Source organism: Halyomorpha halys, unplaced genomic scaffold (assembly GCF_000696795.3).
Source record: "Halyomorpha halys isolate HHAL.00 unplaced genomic scaffold, Hhal_1.1 Scaffold257.1, whole genome shotgun sequence".
Taxonomy (NCBI): Eukaryota; Metazoa; Arthropoda; class Insecta; order Hemiptera; family Pentatomidae; genus Halyomorpha; species Halyomorpha halys.
The window spans coordinates 1,771,626-1,794,406 of NW_027104967.1; the positions used below are offsets into that span (position 1 = coordinate 1,771,626).

The following is a 22,781-nucleotide window of genomic DNA, read 5'->3' on the forward strand; positions in this document are numbered from 1 at the left end:
AATTCACAGGGACTGCAATCATCAATTTGAAAGTACTAAATTAATTCATTCACTTTATTATATCTTGTATTTCATTATAAGTATTCCATTGTATTTCAATTGCTTACTTTTTATTCAACTCAAACACCCCAAATCACCTTAAATATTACAAAAGTATTTTCTGGTCCTATGGCTTTAACTGAAGGTTTATTACTATTGGCCTTACATTTTGTTCTTATCTCACCTACAGACATCATGCCACAGAGGCCATAAGAGAAAAAGTAAAAGAGAAAGGACATTTTCTTCACTTTAACAAAAGAATATTACTTATTTTATTTTAAACTAAAAACATGGAAAAGTTTAAAACATGTTGCCTACCTTCTTAATTCAGCATATAGTCGTTGATGATCTGGTGTTACAATAAATGGAGCCAGATTGATTTGGTGTTGAGAAAGCCTATGTTTGACCAAGACTGATGGTATACCTTTTGCAAACTTTGTAAGTAGCTCATCCATAATAATATATATCTCAGCATTATATCTAATCAAATGTATTACTGTATTGAACATTTCTGAAATTACCAAAAATTCAAATATATTATTAGAACTGTTTACAAAAATAAAAAGCGCAAAATTCAAATTCGTAATCATGAGTTAGATATATGGTGTAAACTATGAATAATAAATGACAATAGACTTACTTGCAGGTATGACTTTTGGGTCTGTGTTGTGCTTAATGGCATATGACAGGGTATGGACATCCTTCAATGTATTATTACAGTTTCTATTGTAATAATCATGTCTATCTGGAAATGATCTATATAAATAAAAAAAAGTAATTTTTATAATACATTATTATTGGAAATACAAAAAAAATAAAATAGTCTTATATGTAGCATTGCAATTTATAAATTTTTAATTTCTTCACAAATTAATTTTGGAATCTGTGTAAGATAGAATTATTAAATGATGAGGTCAAAAAACCTACGAGGTTTGTTACATATACTAGTGATGGGCATTGCTTATTCCCTCCACAAAACAGCCAAACCTTAAATTAATTGGACAAAATTTAACATTATCTTATAATCTACTTTATCATCTAAACCTTATATGTTAGTGACAGCAAATAATGCATCTAAAAGAGAAGGAAAGAAAATAGAAAAAAATTTAAAAACGTTAATAGGACCAGACTAATATCAATAATAAAATTAAGGCTTTCTAAGGTTTCAGTGATTTGTAAGATTTACACATTTTTTTATTCTAATTATAGGAAGAAAAAGGTAAGTAAAACCACTATATTCATATTTTATTTCAAATGAATGAGAATCATCTCTAAATACATGTATTTTTAGTAGTATACAAGAGTATTGTATTTGTTTTAAATACATGAAACTGCACATCGCCTAAATGCGAAATAACTTTTGCCTGCCAAAATTAGGAGGATACATTCCATTTGTAGTCAAAATGAAAATCTAGAGTTTTTTTTTTAATATAAGTTTTAATTAACCCTACAGCACCAACCTAATTAAGTGAATATGCTTGTGTGTCAGTGCCTGTTGCCACCTCCAGGTGATACCCAACACAAACATTATGGAGATCAAAAATATTTACATGGTATTAAAGGGTTAAAATTCACATATTAAATTTTTCAAAACATAGGCTATCACTGTCAATTATTTTAACCTATCTTTCTACCAGAAGTTGAATTTGGTTGTGATACAAGTCCTTGGTTCTAGAGGCAAAAAAACTCCTCACATTCTGTTTTGAGATTATTGCTCTTGTTAATCTGCCGGCCCTTCAAAAAGTGCACCATTGGTCAGATGGTAAGTTTGGGCTGAAGGACAGTGGGGCAGATATGAAAATTTTCCTTTAAATAAGCATGAACGATGAGTAGGAGGGTTGTCCCTGCCTCAAATATCACTTAGTTCCTATGGCAAAACCAAGATACTTCACTTTTAAAACTCCCTGTACTCTTTTGATGAAGAGAAGATGGGTGGGGTTGTGGTCAGTAAAGAATACTAATAAGTAAAACTTATTTACTAGTACTAATGTTTTGGCCAGAATTTTAGGCCTTTATCATAATGAATAAACAGAAATATAGTACAACAAGAAGATAACAGATACTGTAGGTACATAAATAGTATTGGAAGAAAATTATAATGTAAGTATTAAAAGAAGATAAAACCAGTATGAGAATATAGCAATATTAAAATTAATGAAGAAGGAAGATACAGAAAATAATATACATATGAAAATCTATAAAAAATGAAAATTTTATATAATTTTTATTTTAAATAATTTTCATTTCTTAGATTTTTATCACTAATAAATAAGTTTTACTTATTAACTGACCACAATCTTGACCATGGGCGGACTACTTCGGCTCATCCTTCAAGAGGGCAAGGACAGGGACTTACGTCCTTTTGTCGATCTGCCTCCACGAGGGACATTAACTCAAGACAACAAACACAACCGGGGCCCCAGCAATCACCGGTGATAAAAGAATTTTTTTCTTCTCTCTTTTGTTCAATTCATTTAATTTTTGTAATAGTTTTATTAAGTTTGGTATATTTGTTTTCTAGTTTGTATATTTTTATATATTTTGTGTTTCTTTTATTATGTTCACTTATTTAAATATAAAAAAATAACCAAATTCGGCTATTCATTTCTTTTCTTTTCATGGTTGGGCTAGTAAAGGTTCCTTTTGAACCCCTACCTGCGATAACAATACCCAAGAGACAAAACAGCAGTCAAAGCAGTGGAAGCATGCTGAGTCACCACCACTAAAGAAAGCAAAGGTAGTACGTTCGGCCGAGAAGGTCATGGCTTAAGTTTTCTGGGATGCAAAAGGCATCCTGCTGATAGATTATCTTCCTACTGGCCAAACAATTATGGGGCAATACTACGCAAACCTTCTAGACCAACTACAGGAAAAGATGTGCGAAAAAAGGCCTGGTTTGGCAAGGAAATAAGTCATCTTTCATCAGGACAACGCCTGCCTGGACACAAGTGCTATTGCCATGGCAAAACTTCATCATCTGAGGTACGGATTGTTGCCACACCCACCTTATTCACCTGATTTGGCACCATCAGACTTTCATCTCTTCCCCAAGCTGAAAATGTTCCTGGGTGGACGGAGATTTCCTACAACGGAAGAACTGACAGCCAAATTGGAGAGGTATTTTGCAGGCCTGGAGGAATCTCATTTTCAAGATATGATGAAGGCAGTGGAACATTGCTGGACCAAATGCATTAGTTTACAGGGAGAATAATAAAGCAAAGCAAGAAAAATAAAAGCAGTTCCACGAAGGTAAGACACTTCTTTCTAGTACATTCCGAGAACTTTTCAAACCACCCTCGTAATTCCACCAATACACAAAGTATAATCTTTATAATTTTTTTTATCTTCATTTCTTTATCCTGTTACAATGCATCTTAGTTTTACTTTCCCCTGCATATATTTTCTAACAACAGCTGCCTTCGCATTTAGTTCTTTTTTTGCAGCTGTGCCTCAGAAGATCACAACAAATAACAATTATTTTCCTCAGATATTTACAGTGAAATTTATAAAATGGGATGAAAGGTAGAGGCAGATGGTATACAAAATTAAATAAATGCTCAGTCAAAATAAACAAGATTGTTTACATCAGAGTGACTACTGATTAAAATGGAGATTATGTCACCAATGAATTTAAGCACAAAGACTTCTGTAATGGTCTAGAAGGTAATAGGTAATACTTACTGGTAAGGAGAATGGCATTGATCAATACTATGGTAGCTTTCACTCTTATCAGCAAGCCTATGGGAGACTGAATTCTTTGAATGTATTTCAAATTGTTCAAAGTTTGCCTAGAAAGAGTAAAAAAAATATATATATATATAAGAGGCAAACAATTAGAGATAACACTTCTATATAAATTCTAGAGACTACCTTTAGATTTGAATTCATTGTGTTATCTGAAGTAGTATGATTTATATGGCTCCTGTTATTTCCATTCTGGTAACCGAGTTGATTCAATAATTCAGCCTGTATATTTTCCATGAACTTCTTTTCAAATACATTTACTAAGGAATAAAATGTTCGATTCCAAGCATCACAAATTATTTTCTATAAAAAAATTGAACCATTAGATATTTTCATAACGTATATGGAGTATTAGAGGATATATGATACAATTGTTTATAAGTTAAACTACTTACAGGTTTCTTAATAAATAATTCAAGTAAATCATTTTGAGTACATTTAGTTGAAGAAAAATAATCAAATATTTCTGCCAAATTATCATCACTGGATTCATTAAAAAATTCATGACTCGCCTGAAAATATATCAGAACTTAAATTTATCTAATGAAAAGACAAACTTACAATAAATACAAAGTAAGGTGTGCAAGCGCTTAACTAATATCCTAAAATGACATTCACAGGGATTATCTCAGTTTGGGAAATTTGAAAATTACTGACAGATAAATCAAAGATACAAACATAAAAATAAATGTTCTTTGTTGATCCTATTGTTGGGGATATCCTTCTAGTCATTTGACAGATAAATCAAAGATACAAACATAAAAATAAATGTTCTTTGTTGATCCTATTGTTGGGATATCATTCTAGCCATTAATTATCATCTTATTTTATTACTAATTTCAAATAATGTTATGTGATAATATTCATCTTGACTTTTAATGGATCTTGATAGAAACCACATCAAAATTTTGCTGACTCTACCCACACAAACTGGTCCCTGTCAATAATCTTTGATGCAGTGAATAAGTCTATCAATTTTAGAGATTTTCTTGCAGAAATATTTAACAGTTTTAAAAGGCCAGTAAAATTGTTCAAATTCAATTATTTTATTTATATAAATTTCTCACTTTTACAACTTTTTTTCCTCTAATCTTCCAATGTTATTTTCAAAATAACATTTTCATATTTTTTTCTTCTGACCCTCCGCTTGTATCAGTAGGCAAGTATACATAGTATTTCCATTAAATAATTCCACACATATTAAAAAGTTTATTTATGTGGTCAACTTGCTTCCCCATGTACTAAGTTGTCATAACAACCTCGTATTTGGCAGTCGAACACTTTTATCTGCTTCATCTTATTATTAAGATTAATTTACTTATTCCTAGTGGATGAGATAGAATTTTTTTTTAAAAAGTTTTATGAACTATAAAATACATTTTAATCAATTATACCTTTTCAAAAATATGGTTGATATCATTCCAATTCTGTACACCATCAAACCAGTAAGGAAAAAGCTATAATAAAAATCAAATCAAAAACAGTTAACTGAGTAGAAATAATAAATGTTTATAAACAATATAATTAAAATAAAAACATACTTTTAGAAAATAATCTGGGTGAGGTCTTCGAGACTTCTTGAAAATAGGACTAGATTCTTTTTCAGATATGCTGCTTGATACACCACTTCCAGATCTATACTAAAATAATGAAAATCAAATGATTATATTAAAATAATTTCAGTCAAAAAGAACAATAATCAACATATGATGATTACTGGCATAACCTCCTAAACTATGTAAGGTAGAAGGAATGGGGATCAGAAATGTTTTTTATTTAGGGATCTCGCTGAATTAGTGAAACATGTTAGAAAATAAATAAATAAAATAAAATTTTATTAGAATGAATGATTCTTGGTCTTAAGAGAAATCATGGTAATTGTGTTTTGAAGTACAGTATTGTCTGATCTTGAGCAGAATTTGAAAAAAACTAATGATTTCGTCATTTCTGCAGGTTAATTTTATGGACCGCAGGGAAACGGTTTCATCATCCAGCTATATATGTCATTAGAGTCTATGTAGGGAAACAATCAACTTTGTTTCATTCCATTCCAAACAAGATGATTTTTTTTGCTGAAGACCTATACAGCCATAGAGTCAAGAATATTTCCTGGAGCCTCCAAGAAATAGATATAGACTGATACAGGTGGGATTCAAACCCACATTCTGAACCCAGCACTCCAGGACCCTCGCCCCAATGAGCTCAGGCATAATGTCCTCAAGTTGATCTTATTTGTTAAGACAAATCGTTTAAAAAAAGGAAAGTTGAAAAGATATCTACTCAACACACATTTTAAAAAGTATAATTATTTTCCACAAGACTTTTACCTTCTCTAATTTTCCATAGCTCCCTTCCCTTTCTCCTAAAAAGAAAAGGCAGTTTTATTTAATTTTAATTTTCATAATTCATTATTTAGTTAAGATGTTGGGAAGCAACCAATCAATATCAATGAATTGTTGGATAAATGTGGCCAACAGTGAATCTTTCAGTTAATTCTTGCTAAAATGTATGCTCTAGATTGCCACCACACAACTGGGTGCAGCAAGAAGTAATCCATATCCAGATCTTCGGTTGCAAGTTATAAAAAATAAGCTTAAAGTGGATGGTTCTTAATATGATTCAAATTATCCCTGAAGACTTTTAAATCATTTAATTGCTAGAGCATGACATAGATGGCACAATAGTTCCTGGTAGCATTTACTGCTACTTACTTCATTGTAGAAATGCTCACTTCACTTCCCTAGCCACTGCAGTCTTTCCATCTACACAAATATCCACACACTCCAATCCAAATTATTTTTCTGTGCACATATGACAAAAGCTCTGTATATTTTTTCACCAGTGGTTAGTTTGTTTTTCAAGTTTCATAATTAGAAATTCTTTCCATCAAGGATGGCCCTGTGTGTAGAGATAAAGCACTGTGTATGAATATTTCTCCATGTTTATGCTCTAAAACAGAGTAATTGCATTCCAGATGTCTTTCTGATCTGGATGGGACGAAACAGCCATTAGCAACAATTTTATAATAGTTAACACATTCTCCATTCGGTTCCATTTACTTCCTAAACATGAACTATTTTAACATGGAATATTATTTACAATTGGATGCATAATTTATTTTGGTTTAGTACTAATGCAAAAATATGCTTAAAAATGATAGATAACCAAATAATACTTACCAAAAATTCCTAGTTTTGCACCAGAAATTGGAGAAAATATAATCCTCAAGTCGTTAATGTCTTACAACGAAAACCGAGTGCACAGGGCAATATTACAAGCAACTTGTCAGTGCATCTTAGTGGAAAAAAAAAAAAAAACAGGCAAGAGAAGGGATACAAGTAAGCACAATCGCTTAGAGCTAGGTCACATTTACCCAAACAATGTTAACTACATATTTTTGTAATCTTTTTTTTTTTTAGTAGGTTAGTGAAGAGGTTAAGGTTTTTACTTAAATTACAAAATTAAATTAAATAAATAAAATTTTTAAGTTTAAATTTAAAAATTTTTAAGTTTAATAAATAATAGTTGTATAAATTTCTTCTTTGTCTTCTAAACCCCAAAATAACAAGGCTTAACAGCTTGGAATCAAATCAGATTTCTAATCGACATAAAGGTTAAACATTAAACCATTCTTAAATCCATATTTTTTTTTTAATATTTATTCCGAGTACTACTCCTTCTAACGGTGTCACCTGGTGCGGGCCAGATCCCCTGCACCCATCTCTTAATCATCCCTGTTTCGGAAGGAGCCTGCAATGGGATGAAAATTTTTATTTAGTGATTAAATAATCAGTCTCTTAAAAGAAAAGAACATAAATTTAGTGTCAAATCTACTGGAATCTATTATTTATAGAACATCAAGAATCATGCTGATTCCTCGTTTTAGCAAGAGCTATAATATAGCTCCATTTAAGAAAATTTTTGAGGATGTGATGTCCAAGGACGTTAGAGCGAGGGACCGAGAGTGCTTGGTTCAGAATCTTGTGGATTCTAATCCCACCTGGGTTAGTCAATATTTATTTCATGGAGGCCCTGAGAAATAAATCTTGACATTCTGGGGGAGGATAGGTCTTCAGTGGAGAACTTATGAAAAAAAAAATAAATAAATAAAAATGTAAGTTTTTTCAAATATTCCTCTACCTGATATAACTAAATGTTTTTAAAGATAAGACAAGCTGTCTACCAGGGGCAGATTAGGTAGGCAACCTCTTATAGCTACTACCTGATAGTGTTAAAAGAAGTTGGTTTTCTAGCACTACAGGTAACCATTTTAGGAAGGATACCCACACCATAAATATCCCACAACCAAAAAGAAAAAAAGTCAAAGAATGGCAGGTTTGGCATAGCAAAGAAGATAATGTTGCCATGTTATAAAAACGGAGTCCATACCTAACTTGGAAAATCTAAATTAAATATTATTGCCACAGGACCTGTTGATGTGCACTTGCAGCAACCACTATGAGACTGTAGCTGATTTTTATACTTTGATTCATGAAAATTTAAATTAAATAAAATACAACCAAATTTGAAATAATTTTTTGTTAATTTCTCATCTCACCTCTAATTTCTTTCTTAATTTAGAACTTTTTGTAGGCACATTTGAATATTTTAGCAGCTTTATAACATATACTGGTTTTTTACTGAATTTTTTATTAAATATTATATGGCATATTCTAGGGGGCTTTACTACATAAAACCTGGGCACTGGTGGTCATAGTTCAACAACCAAAATATCAGTGTTACAACATCCAAACAAAACAATTACAAACTGCGTTTTAAATGAATCACTTATTTATTATTCTAAATAACCAACCTTGCTCAAAAAATTATGTAAATAAGAAATTATTGTATTATCTATTTACATGGCACATATATAATCTATGCAATATCGGTCTGTATTTTTCAATATAAAATTGTTAACTATTTTTATTTTTTACTTAATGTTTTGAGTATTTATAAATATCAAGTGTGAAACTTCAGCACTTTTATATTATATATAATATTTTTCCAAAGATAAAGGAAATGGTCAGGGTGCGGCCAAAAAAGAACAAAACATAGGCAAATAAATAGTTGTTAACTATTTTTTGACTGCACCCCCGACCATCTTCTTCATATTTTCAGCACTTTCGTTTTAATTTTTTGTATTATATTTATAATATTGATTCTGCCATTACTTAGCAATTAAACCACTTGATGCCAGAAAATCGGCACTCAAATGTTCATAACAATTAGAGGACTGGACTAGATGTCCCAGAATAAAATTTCATTTCACAGATACAAAAAAAACTCACATTTGTAAATCAACAGATACTTATTATTCCCTTAACAATTTACTAAATAAAATAAATAATTAATTTACTAATTGTGACTTACATAATCTTCAGACTTTTCAGACCGATAAACAGCAAAACCATTTTCAACCAGCATGAAGTTTATCACATGATCTTCTGATCCTTTTGTGTCAACTAATATCACTGATGCAACCTGAAATCAAATATAATCACTCCAATTCAAATTCTAATAAATATCAATAAACTATTAGTTATTTGTTAGTAATAATATAGGTAATACAGTTAATTAAAATGATGAAAATTTATTTTTGACTCAGAAAGTAGGCCTTACAATATCATACGAATATGACCTATAGACACAGGGTATAACTGTACAACAGCAATAAAAAGCTTCTATAGGCATGTGTCCATAATCATGGTTAAGACAAGTTCATACCCCTAAAAGCTAAGTCACAACACATTAATTTTTAATAAGTTTGAAATTATTGTGTGAAAATGCAGTATTTTAACAAATAAAATGGTAGGATAAAAAAAAAGTGCGAAATGGTTAAACTTAATTGTCATTTTGACCCTGTTATTAAAAAAGAAGGTAATAGTTTACCTCAGCTCCCCCAAAAAAGGCGGGAACAATTACTTCTTCACCAGACTGTACAAACCTTTTAAACATGATTAAGGAAATTTTTCCCTCAAGATGGAATGGACGTAAGAACATATTACTAAAGGAGCAAGAAAAAGTTCCTATTTAAAAAACAATTAAAAAGGAAACTGGAGGAAACAGTCTAATTAAGTTGATCCAATAAATACAGGAGAATCTTCAGACTTATATCTAAAGAGCAGATTAAGAGTTAAATGTCAAACCTCAGAATTATACCTATGGGAAAATTAGGACATAATTAGACATAGAAATATGGGATCATTAGACGTAACTTGTCAATTAAGAGATAATTTTATACCCCCCCCCCCTCAAATAATTGTAGTGATATCCTATATTTGCATATACAATATATGTTAATGGGTATATAAGTTCTTTTTTTGTAAAATTAAATTGTATATTACCTATTAAGTAAATATAAAATAAATGCTTCATTTGTAGAGTTTCTGGTTATAGATTCCAATGATTGCTTTAAATATATAATATCTAATATTTTTATTTTGTAATATCTGTAATATTGCTATTTTGTAAAATGTATTTTAATATTAAATATCTAATACTGAAGATTGTCTGACAGTAGGGTTTCATATGGGAAAAAGTACAGGATTCCGAGAGTAATATCGGTCGTAAACATCAAAAGTATTAAATGTCGATGTTTATAAGTTAAACTTTAACTAAAGCGAGAAAGAAGTAAGCGTAAAGGGAAATGACATAGGGGACTGAACATTTGATAGGTTCTTAAAGGGTAAGGATGGTTTTCATCACCTTCTCCCTCTTAGTTTAAGAATTTTTCTTTTTAAACCATTAAAGAGTACGACTATCTACTACAGGACTGCTATTAATTTCAGGTTTATAGGAATTTTCCTTATTCAGAAATTCATTAATTTTTTTCTAGAATTCCTAATATTGTGAAGAGACTGATTAATCATACTGAAAGACTAAAAAGAAGAAATCTTCATCTAAGTTTTAAATTTTCCATTTTGTACTAATTTCTTGAAGTTGCTGCCACGTACTAACCAGTATGGGAGTGTCAAGATTTGTTTCTCATAACAGAGATACAAACATTAACTGGTCCAGGTGGGAATCAAACCCACAATATTCCAAACAGAGCACTCTGGAATCTACGGCTTAACAAGCATGGCTGTCACATCCCCGTTTGAACTACTAAGTAGAATCTTACTTTTTGATTTTTACTAGAAAAAATGTTTTAAAGAATTACACTAACCTCATTGATAATTTCAACTATCTCAGCAACAAAAATTTCATTGAAGATAGATTGATAAAAGAATTCTAGACATTCTTCAGTCCACACTTCATTATTTATAGGTTTAACATTATACATTTTGGATTTGAATGAATAAATAGGTGGCTCAGAAAATTTTTTGTGAAGAGTTCTCAAATCTTCTAAAGGAATACAACTAGTGGTACCATAGTCAACGTACAAGACCTAAGAAAAAAAATAAAGAAAAAGTTATAAACAGTATTGAAATATTACCTGAAAATAACTTAACAACTCTTTATAAAAAGGGCAATGAAGCTTCAGATGTTAATTAATAATAACTCGTGCACTTTCTTTTAAATCACTGAATTTTGTCAAATAACTCTATCTAACAAAAAAATCTTAAAAGTAAATAATTACCGTAACTGACTGTGAGTCTTCTAGAACCTTTTGTACCAATCCTCTGTGCCACTGTTTATTATTGAATTTTATGCAGCAAGCCAGGCCAGGGTGGATCATGTCTTCATCTATCATATATTGCTCCTCTTCCTCATCATAAAATGTACTTAAAATTAAAATAGTAAAAATTAATGGAAATATAATGCACAATAATGAATAGTAATCAGAATAATTTCTTTTTTCTATATCATACTTTATTTTGAATTTTAAAAAATACAGTAATAATATTGGGTCATTTCGTATGAAATGTCAGTTTTAACAGGAAAGGTTATTAAGTGAAACATCTTTAGTAAACATTTCTGTAAACACCATATTTTATAATTACTTTGCGAATAATTTGTATATAAACAGTATTTAATTAGTATTAGTTTTTAATTTAGTTAAATTTATTTTTATTTATATTGTTTTAATTAGAGTTTAGTTATTTTAATGAAAAATATGTATTTGTATTTGCGTGTTATAATTTTGTAAAATAAAGTTGCTAAGGGTTGACAACCGTTGCCTAGCAACGGGCCATCTTCATTTTTAGATCAGTTCCTGCGGATTAGTGGCCATGATAAGTTCCTAACCATCCCTGTCTGCGTTCAGTTAGTATTATTTTATTGGACATTTTGAGTTTGTAAATCATAAGGTCTGACATTATCATGTGTGCAGTCCCTATATCATGAGTCCCTTCCAATGAACCAATGCAGGTTTTTTTTTTGGTTTTTTTCGACACATTTTTTATGTAAGTCCTTTTAACTGTTTGGTAAGGGCTTTCTTCCACAGCCTAAGTTCATCGTCATCAATAACTGGTAGGGGTCTTCCTCTGGTTGGGTTATCCAAATCTGTGTCACCAGCCAACAATTTTTCAAACCACAGGCAAATCAGTAATTTGTTAGAACACCCTTCCCCGAATGCCGTGGGAATGTTTCTTGCAGCTTGGGCTATTAAGTGACCAAATTTAAACTCATAAAATAAATTACTCGAAAATCCCGTGTTTCCAGGGTCATATTTGACGGTATACTACAAAATGTGTAATCAAAAAAGAGAGAATTAATAATGGATCATTATGATATGTAAACATAAACAAAGTAAACAACTCAAGTCCGTTAATCCCACTTTGAATTCCTGAAATAATAAAAACGGACATTGCATATGAAATGACCTAACAGCTATGTGTTGAAAATACTGGGATGAGAAAGAATTTATTTAAATAATATGGATATATATTATAAATATTAATAAGCACTCAGAAGTATAGATATTTTTACAATGAGAACTTGCTTGAAATCTTTAGGATAGAAGTATGGTTGGACACCAACAAGACGATGCCAGGTAGAATAGGCAACCCTATACCAACTCCCAAAGGTTAAGCAGCCCAAGAAAACATCAAAATAGGGGAGGAATGAAAAATATGCTTTTTGAAGGAAGGGGGAAGAGGAAGGGAGCTAGGAAAAAAGAGAATGAACAAAGGACATTCATAGGGTATTAGGCTTAAAGGATAACTCTGGCAGAAGAACATTAGCACAGTAGAAGTCCAAGAGGGCAGTTCTGGTAGAAGGTATCTGCAGGGTAGAAGTTCGAGAGGGCAGTTCTGGCCAAAATATTTGTAGAGTAGAAGTGTAAGAGGACAGTTCTGACAGAAGAGAAGACATCAGAATGAACAAAGGACATTCATAGGGTAGAAAGTCTAAAGGATAACACTAACAGAACATTAGTACAGTAGAAGTCTAAGAGGGAAGTTCTGGCAGAAGATATTCACAGAGTAGAAGTCTGAGAGGACAGTTCTGGCCAAGATATTCACACGGTAGAAGTCTGCAGTGGTCCAACCAACAAGGCCAAGTTGAAGAGTGCAGTTTGGAATATCAGATGAACTATTCACACCGGAGGGTCAGAAATACTGGAGCATAAGAATCGGAAACCACTGCTAGAGAGACTGCAGGAAAACACATTCAGCATTCCCAGATAAGTCAGAACTAAGAATATTTAATTCAGTATTATACAACTATATATCAATTCTGTAGAATCAGTAGTGGTATAACTACTATGATAATACTAGTATTTTTTTTCTATGGTAAAGTACAATGTGCTTTCTGTAAATAAATTGTGATACTTCCACCCACCTAGGACAAGGATACAGGACAAGAGGATATGGGAGAGGGGAAGAAAGAAGGAAAATACAGTGTATTTGTTTATAAACATAACAGAGAAGAGGTTCAAAACTAAATTTCCCTTTTACAAAAATAACAAATAATGATTAGAATTAAATTAAATGTGAATTATCTGTTAGAATAAATATACAAAGGAAGATAAAAGAAGATAAATATTTTTAACTATTTTTGATTACTGACATTTTGACCCACAACGTGTGTCTCTATCGGGGCTAAAATAAAAAAGATAAAATGAATGTAATCAAAAATAAGGGTAAAAGAGTTATATTAAACAAAAGAGATGTAAAGGCGGAGGTATAAAAATACTTCTACAAAAGCAAACTATCAAAAAGGTAAAATTAAATAGAAAAGAGGTTAAAGATAAATATAAAAAAATATTAAGTGACATAATAATGAGTAATGAATTGATAAAACAGAATATTATTGAACAGATCTAATAATTAATTAAGGAGACAATAAATAATGAACTGATACGATTATCCCTCTTATCTTTAACCTTCTTACTATTACATTTAGGTTCTTTATATTAGTTTTAAAAATATATAATAGGAAAAAATAAAAATATAATGATAAAACACCACTTACTTTATTTCATACATTAAATTATTTAATAAAGCAGCATTATCAAGAGTCTGAAGCCATAAGCAATCAGGGCTATTACAATCAGCAACTATAACTTTCATGGTTGCTTCTTTAGGCATAATGCACTTTTCGTATTGAAAGTCATAACCACATACATTATCTTTAAAACGCTTCTTTGAGAAAATAGAGTACTGAAACAACAATAAATGGAATTCATTATAATTTCCTTATCAACATATATATATATGTATATGTATATGTATATATACACACAAAAGAAAAGAAAGACCAGCATATTTTTCTGTTCTTGAGGTAAATATTGATGAGCATGAGATCATTTAAAACGAGAATACCAAAAAATCAAAAATTTCCAATGATAGGTTTTTCAAATATAATAGCTGAACTTTTTCCTAACACAAAAAATTCAAGAATCAAAGAATTCCTTATCTTCAAGGTGGCTAGATACCCTGAATAATACACACCTCAATTTTGCATTGAAAACATCTTTTTTTTTCTTATAAATTTAAAAGAACTACTTAGGTTTGAAATTATTTTCTGAAAATATAACGAAAATTGCTGTTTAACCTATTGCTTTGAACAGCCCTGATGAAGCCCTGCAAAGTGGGGCGGCAAAACATTGGACATTAAATAGTTAAAAACTATTTGTTCTTTTTTTGCCGCAACCCTGACCATCTTCATATTTTAAGTTATATGATATTTTAAGTTTTTATATATATAGATATAAATTTTTTTTCCAAATATTACTTACAGTATCTACTGAAAGAAAGGGATCAGTAGTAGATTCCTCAAACTGTTCAACCACCTTATTACCCCACTTCATGGGGAATACAACATATTTATCATCATTGGTACAACATTCAATACTCTGACAATTCACTAAAAATGATGTCAAACTTTCAAACCCAAGTTTTTTTATGTCCAAGTCGATTTTAAACATTTTCTGAAAAAGAAAAAATGTTTTAAATAGCTTAAAATTAATAAGAGTATATTCATCAAAACACATATTTTAATGCAATAAGTTTTAAATATATCTTATCCCTAATATGGCAGAGCCGAAAGGAGGGTATTGCATTGTATTGAGGGTGTCACATAAACTGTTCATTTCTAGATGTGTAACCATCTTTGAGCAAATGACTCAACCAATTTTCAGCTTTGATATATAACTCACATCATTGTATTAAATGAATTAAATCTGCCGCGTATGTAGCTTTGCTGCCATTTTTTAAGCGAACTACAACAACCAATTATTAAATTTAATATCTCAAGTTAATCAGTAACACTCCTCCCCCTAAATGTTTTTTTTTTATTCGAGCTCAAAATACTAAAAAAAATATTTTATTAATTATACTTCATAACCTCTTTCAATGAGGAGTGCTGAAGGTGGCAAGTTCAAGAAACAGCTGTACAATGGAAACTGTACATGTTTCATTAAGGCATTCTTCACTAAATGTAATGGAGTGAGCAATTCATAGGCAATTGGTTTTGCTAGCTTACGATGATTAGTGGATGATAATTTAGTAATGTGTGGTGATATACTGTGGTTCATAGTTATATTTAAAAAAATATAATATGTATTTAAGCTTTGCTGTCGCAATATAACAAGGCACATTAAAGTTCAAGCTCATTGTATTCACCTTATCCATAGTCTACTCAAAGGAAATTGATTCAAATATAAAATTACATTATTTGAAATACTAAAAATGTTAAAATAAGAAAATAATTTAATTAAAGAAATAATAACTATGGAAATAACCCTTTTTGTCCAATGAGACAGAATTTTATAACATATCTCCTTCAAAATATTGTTGAGTTTGAACTTGTCTATAAATATTGACAATTGGTACAGTAGTCGGGCTCCTCCACTACAGGCTATGGCTCCTTGCAAATATATTCTGTACCATGAATTGTTGCACATCAATACTAATCTTTAATACATATGATTATTCATTTTAAAAGGAAATAACCAATAAATTATAAATAATTATCAAACTAAGATTAAACTCAGATACACCCTTATGGCAATACAAAAGTATAATATTCAATGAAATAATCATCTAATTTTCCAAGGGATTTCCCTTTTTCATTCATATATACAATATAATGTTAATGCTTTGTTCAAGGAAATAAGTGACACATTTTAATACCCCCTGCCATCTTTATGGATATAAAAAAATATCTTAATATAGAGAATTTTAATTGCATTTGTCAAATGATATCAAGATATATTTCCATGGTTTCAAAAGTGTGAAAAAATAAATTATTTTTTACTTAGTGTAGAAATTATTTGCTTGATTGTTGTACCACAGTAGCCTCTGGCCCCCCAATTTGGGGGGAACAGTACTCTAACACACACATTGCACACAAACTCAGTACACTATACACACGTTCATATGCAACATGCACCCTAGGGCCAGGTCCCCCTAGGATGGGTATCTAGGTCTGGTCTTTCTGCTAAGAGGTGGCAGCCCCAGGCCAATAGAATGAAAAGGGAGTGGATAGCAACACAATCTAAAACACCAATGACACCTGAATCAGCCTCGGACGTAATCAATCTTAAAAGTAATGCCTGGCAACTCCCGTATGATTCTGAACTTTAGATACTGGAACATATTGTATCTTTATATCTGCATTAAAAATGCTCTTAGAACAATTAGACTAATGCAAGATTTACATAGGTGCAATCCAGGAGATCATATGGACTGTCCAAGAAAATCTTGAAAGGAAGTGTCACTCCAGGTCTCGCAGCCTTTATGATAGTTTAAATGAGATAGGGCATAACCGGTAAGTTCAAGAATCTGTACCATGAGGAAAGCTTTAGAACTGTAGTTTCCTAAGTAAACATGCCCCTAAAGAGCAAGATTGCTGGAGACTTTAATACTGAGTAGGAAAAAAAAAGAATATAACAGCGAATAAAAGGGTGCCAAAGCCTTCAAGATGTGACCAATGAAAATAAACTTTGGAGCATTAAGAAACCTAATTGTTTGGAGAACTGGATTCCCCATAAAAATATTCACAAGGGGTTTTGGAGGACTCTTGATCGGTCAGTGGTAAATCAGAACAACCACATCCTAATAGAAAGACGGTATAGGACTAATTTATGGAACGTGAGTACATAGGAAGATCAGCTAATATAGATTCAGACCACTTATTGAGCACAGCTCATGTGACTGCTAAGATCCGCTCAACAATGATGCCCATAGCTTCAGATAAACCCTAAAATTACAGCCTGAGAAAGTTGAAAAACATAGCATAATTATGCTGAACTGCTTGATTCTAAAATACACCAACAAAATTATAATTAAAATATATGATCTAATTAAATTTTTCAAGCTTCAAATAAAATATGCACTTCAGTTAGATAAAATTTATTTTATGAGGAAAGTGAAAGCAAAACAGTTTGTCTGTACAATAAAGAAAAATCATACCTAAATTGATTCTATGACTAATGTCTAATAGATTAATTTTGTAGGGAAGACTTTTACCTTATACAATTTCAGAATCTCGTCACTCGATATTCCATTTGGGTGCGCAAGAGATAATTCTTGCATATTTTCAAGAACTTGTCTAGGAATCCACCGAGTGGAATCATCTAAAAAAAAAAAAAGTTAAGATGTATTAAAAAAAAAGTTAAGACGTAATAAAAAAAAAAGTTAACTTATAAATTATGCGATTGGAAATGGAGCATTTTACTTGAAAGGCGGATATTATGTTATATTTCATGTCGATAAGAATTTCGTATAAGATAATCGATTCAATATTACAAGCACTGGATATATGGGGTCGTCTCTTCCGGCAAGACTACGATGATGCAAAATCATGGAAGCTGATTAATTAAATTAACGAAAACAAACAATTAAAACCAACACAAGATAAATAAGTAACAAACATCTAACGACAAAACAGGCTTACCAGATCAAACATTAATGCCATAACATTTTAAAAGTGAAAACCGACCTCTGACAAGCATATGTCACTTTATTTTGGACGTAATCACATCCTTACCACATCAAATCCTTAAATACTTCTTAATAATATGCTATGTAAAAACAATTAAAAATATACCAAAATCTTTTCCAGGAACAGCATTGGAAATAACGCTGGATACGGAACACATGGTGGTAAACTTCTACTGCAACGCTAGGCTAAAACTAATGCGGAATAGAAAAGGACTAAATGTATTCCTACGAACTTTAAATCATAATGTAAATTTGGTAATCTAGAATGACTTATCTTAAAAGATAGGAACTGAATTTTACTATCGATACATTGACATAAGTATAACAAGAAATAAAGGGCACGATAAAGTCTAAAAGATAGACTCGATATTCTTAGAAAATATGAGCGTCGATCTCATCAATCAAAGCTAACGAAGGGAGGCTACGGTCATGATTTCAATGCAATTTATTTATTGATATTAGGTCATCAAATATTAGAAATGTGTTTGAATGCTCTTGCATTCCGTCCTCAGGGGCAAGAAACAAAAAAAGCAATTTTTTATATCATCGTTTTCTCCTTTTCCCCATGTATATGTTTAAAGGTTATTATATACAAATCGATTTTTTTTTTTTAGAAGAATAAGAAAAAAGTTATGCAGACAGTACTAGGTGAGCTAAAATGTATAGAAAAGTTTAAAAAACAAAAAGACACATCCAGTAAATAAGGCATTTTTTCTCCTAAAAGCAAGTTAGATTTGTTTTTAACGTACTTGAAAACCCTTTAATACGAATTTCGATGGAAATAGAAAATTAGAAATTTATAGACCTGATTTCTGATTTTTTCCCTGCTGATGTGCACTTTTAAAGTAAACAATTTCAACTCTTTTGGATTTTATCCAAATCCAACTTAAGTACAACTACTGGAAAAATGATTACTGCTCTTCCAACCCATACAATACCTTTTAGATTTTATGCCTTTCTAATTGACAAAAAATAAGTTCAAATGTTTATTTAATATATCCTATTCTAATTTGTTCACCAAGGTTTAGATTACTAAAGTGGGAGCAGTTTACACTAAACTACTTCTAAGTTTCTTGTAGATTGGTGGAGTCCTTTTGAAGTATATCTTTGAAGAAATAGTGAATAAAAAAAATCTATCGGCATTGAGTCAAATTTTTAATTGACAAAGACTGCAAACAATTAGAATACATATATAAACAAGAAAATACCTAGTTTAATTATGAAGTCGAACAGAAAAAATACATTTGGTCAGAACCTATAGGTATATTTTACCAATATTCATCTAGAACAGTCATTTTACCATTGCTTAACCAAGGATGGAAGGGGAGACCAATCAAACTAAACTCAACCCAAAGAAGACTGTGTCAAATGTGTTCTCTACATTCTGGTTAGCTTTAAGGATTTATGAATCTAGACTACCTGACAAAAGATTTGAGAAGTACCCAGATAGTATCACAAATAAGTAACAATATAAAACCTGTCAGAAGAACATGATTTAATCGTCAAATGAAGGAAACAAAGCTGAAATTAAACAAATTAAGAAATAAATTAAATGCAGTAGTACTTATGAATGCAACTTGCACAATGTTAAAAGAATGACACTCACATTACTTCACTTAGTTTTTATTATTCATTGAAATGAATACATTTAGTTCAATACTTGATATTATACAACCAAATATTGCTAAAAAATGAACTTATTTAGAAAATAATAGAGAGAAACTTTGAACGTTAATAATGGAAAATTAGTGCAGTTTACAATAACTTGGTACTGACTTCTACTCAAGATCTTAAATATGATATAAATAATAAATATAAATGATATGGTATGGCTTCAACAAAACTAAATAAAATTATAAATTGTTTTTCAATATTACAGACACTAACAAAATTCATTAAAACAAAAAAATTAAAATCTGTGTAATTAAATAAATGAAAATTAATCAAAGGTCCATATGCAAGCCCTTAACACAAAAATGTTCCTGTTTTTAACTAATTGTGGTAAATCTGGCAATTGAAAGCTTAAGTTTGCCATTAAATATATTTGAATATGTTAAAAAAAATATAGATTAAATAAAGTTCATTTCAATATACTAAATCTAGAAACTAATAATTCAAAAAATATTAACTTGTTAAGATTATAAATTACAGCTAGGCACCACTACGTGCAATCAACAATCTCCTACATAGAATCTCTCTTTCTACAGGGTGAACATACAAGGGTTAGAATCAAGAAAAAATAATTATTTAAAAAAAAGCTCAATTAATTAAAATGCATAATAATCTACCTGATTCATCATTCAGATCAAAAAGTAACCAGTCCTTGGCATGTTTCTTTTGCTGAATTTTAAAAACATCATGGCATGACATGACTAAATCTTTAATAGTGGGAAATCCATAGTCTTGACAATTTAATCCAACATTAAACATTTTCTGAAATTGATGGAAAAACAGTTATTTTTAAAGTTAATGTGGCCAGTTAAATTATTAAATAATAAAATAAAAAATAATATTACCTACAGTATAAATAAAAATTACAATCAAAAAGATTACTTAGATCCTAAATTTAAAAAGTAATTAAGTGGATAAATAATACACCAAGCTATAAATGGTAAACAAAGAATCCATCCACTTTTATTTCCACAAAGACATTAATATTTTTTTAAATACAATTTTTCAATAAATAGGATTCTATCCTTTAAATATTTTGATGAAAATATATAAGGATCACATTCTCACAGAAGAGATAGTAATGAGTTTGAGTCATCAGAAAAGCAAAAGTACCCGAACCAAGCTGGAATAAATAAAAAGGATCCTTTCATAAGCACTTTAATTCAAATTCAATACCAATTGAACCAATAACTATTTATTTAAAAACATATCGAAACATAATTTATTTCAGTAAAAATTGAAAATGAGCCAAAACTAGTTAGTATTTTATCAATTCTACAATTTAATTTTAGTAGACAACCATACTCTCAATTTCAACATGTTTAAGAAAAGGATCACCATTAGGCTCTCTTGCTCTAAAATTTAAAGAGTAGGACAAAATCATGCCAAACACACGATTTTCTAAAATATCCTTGTTGAAACATTTCCCAAAAGTTGTATAATCGGATGCTCCTCTGAACATAGTATAAGCATTAGGAAATAACAAAAAAGGGTTTTAATATTCACTTTGACAATAAGGTCAAAAGCATGATGCAGGTTGTTTGAAAATTCCTGTTCCAGGCAATGCCAGGACTTCTCGAATGAATCAAGAATATAGTTGATGTTTCGGTAGCTAAGAAGCACTTGAAAAGAAAAGAAAAGCTGGAAAAATACAGCTATGAACATAAAAAATTCAAAAATAAAAAAGAACTCACATGAAACTCACATTTTCATCTTAATATTGTTTAATTTATAATGTTGTTATATCTTTTATAACGATGAGAACCATCTTTTTGAATATAGAAGTATACTGACATGCTAGAAGAACTGGTTTTGTAATTTATGTACAGAAAAGGCCTTCTATAAAACCTTTGATTTGAAAAGATTGTACCTGAACATGATAGAGCCATGAAATTCCGAAATGGATTTAACAAATTTTCTATACAAATGAAATATTTGACATGTATACAATATTTGTGGGATGCTACAACGAGTGTATACTCTCCATACTCTGAAGTAAGAGAGGACAGTGTAGTGTTATGCTAAGATCAAAATAATCTATCCCACAAATGAAATTTCCAAAACTAAAAAAAGTATTGTATTATACAAGACCAAAACACCCTCTTGCCCACCAAAATCCTCTTGATTAGATTAAAAAAAAGAAAGAAAAGGAATTCCATTTTTAGGAATTGTCTTGATAACATACCTTTTGAATAAATTATAAAAACAGCAGAGGCTAAAATTGTTTGGGAATATTATGATTCCACAAAAAATATAGTCAAGGAAGTCGAAGTGGTGTAACAAGATAAGAAAAACATTATTCTCTGATTACAAAATCAAAATTCTAAACTTAGAAGAAATAAATCATACAAAAATGGGATGGTTACAGTATTACCAGACCAAACATCAATAAGTTATAATTGGGTGTTCATTGCTGCTGTAGGCTTCATCACTCCAAATAGCATGTAAGGGTGGATCAAATATAAACTAAAACTAAATTTTATTTTTATTACTTTCCTATCACTACTGTACAAGGACAATATTCTAGTCAGGTTTTCAATGTAGATATATCAAAGTTTTTAATGAATGTGTAATTTTTTTAATGAGCCTCCCTGAGCCCACATCTTCTGCCTATTTGCTGTTTATCTGTACCATGATCTCTTGAAGAGTTGGGCCAATATTTTTGTTTTGAAGGGTTTTGATTCCAAATACCTATGTACTGAATCAGGTACACTGAGCACAATAGCTGAAAAACGAGATTTTCTAAAGAGTACAGTACCAAAACACCTGTAACAATTTTGATAAAACTTGTTTATATCTTCCCCTTAAGGCCCTTTAACCTTTCCTAAATAGTAGATCCTGAGAAAAAGTAGGAAGCAAGTTGTAAGGAAAAGTAAACTTTATTTGCACATTGATTACAAATTTGCATTTTATGAGAAGTTATGTAAAGTAATTAAATTTTTCACAAAACAAAAAAGAAATTAAATTATAGAACCAGTATTAGCAAAGATAAGA

General features: G+C 30.5%; 1 protein-coding gene across 3 annotated transcripts in view; it reads right to left on the reverse strand.

The window, feature by feature from the left end:
- Window positions 1–22,781, reverse strand: part of LOC106680375 (tudor domain-containing protein 5) — a 44,333-nt gene that overhangs the window by 1,749 nt on the left and 19,803 nt on the right. For 2 of the 3 annotated variants that reach the window (XM_014420043.3, XM_014420044.2), the window contains exons 6-19: window positions 20,405–20,549; window positions 17,643–17,749; window positions 14,909–15,100; window positions 14,143–14,330; window positions 11,366–11,510; window positions 10,952–11,173; window positions 9,157–9,267; window positions 5,325–5,423; window positions 5,178–5,240; window positions 4,179–4,295; window positions 3,910–4,086; window positions 3,721–3,827; window positions 680–795; window positions 358–550 (exon numbers count right to left, since the gene is read on the reverse strand). In XM_014420043.3, coding sequence (XP_014275529.1) covers window positions 358–550; window positions 680–795; window positions 3,721–3,827; window positions 3,910–4,086; window positions 4,179–4,295; window positions 5,178–5,240; window positions 5,325–5,423; window positions 9,157–9,267; window positions 10,952–11,173; window positions 11,366–11,510; window positions 14,143–14,330; window positions 14,909–15,100; window positions 17,643–17,749; window positions 20,405–20,549 — 1,982 coding nt within the window. Of the gene's footprint in view, window positions 1–357; window positions 551–679; window positions 796–3,720; window positions 3,828–3,909; window positions 4,087–4,178; window positions 4,296–5,177; window positions 5,241–5,324; window positions 5,424–9,156; window positions 9,268–10,951; window positions 11,174–11,365; window positions 11,511–14,142; window positions 14,331–14,908; window positions 15,101–17,642; window positions 17,750–20,404; window positions 20,550–22,781 lie in introns of those variants that run through there. The other variant, XM_014420045.2, reaches the window with a different exon arrangement.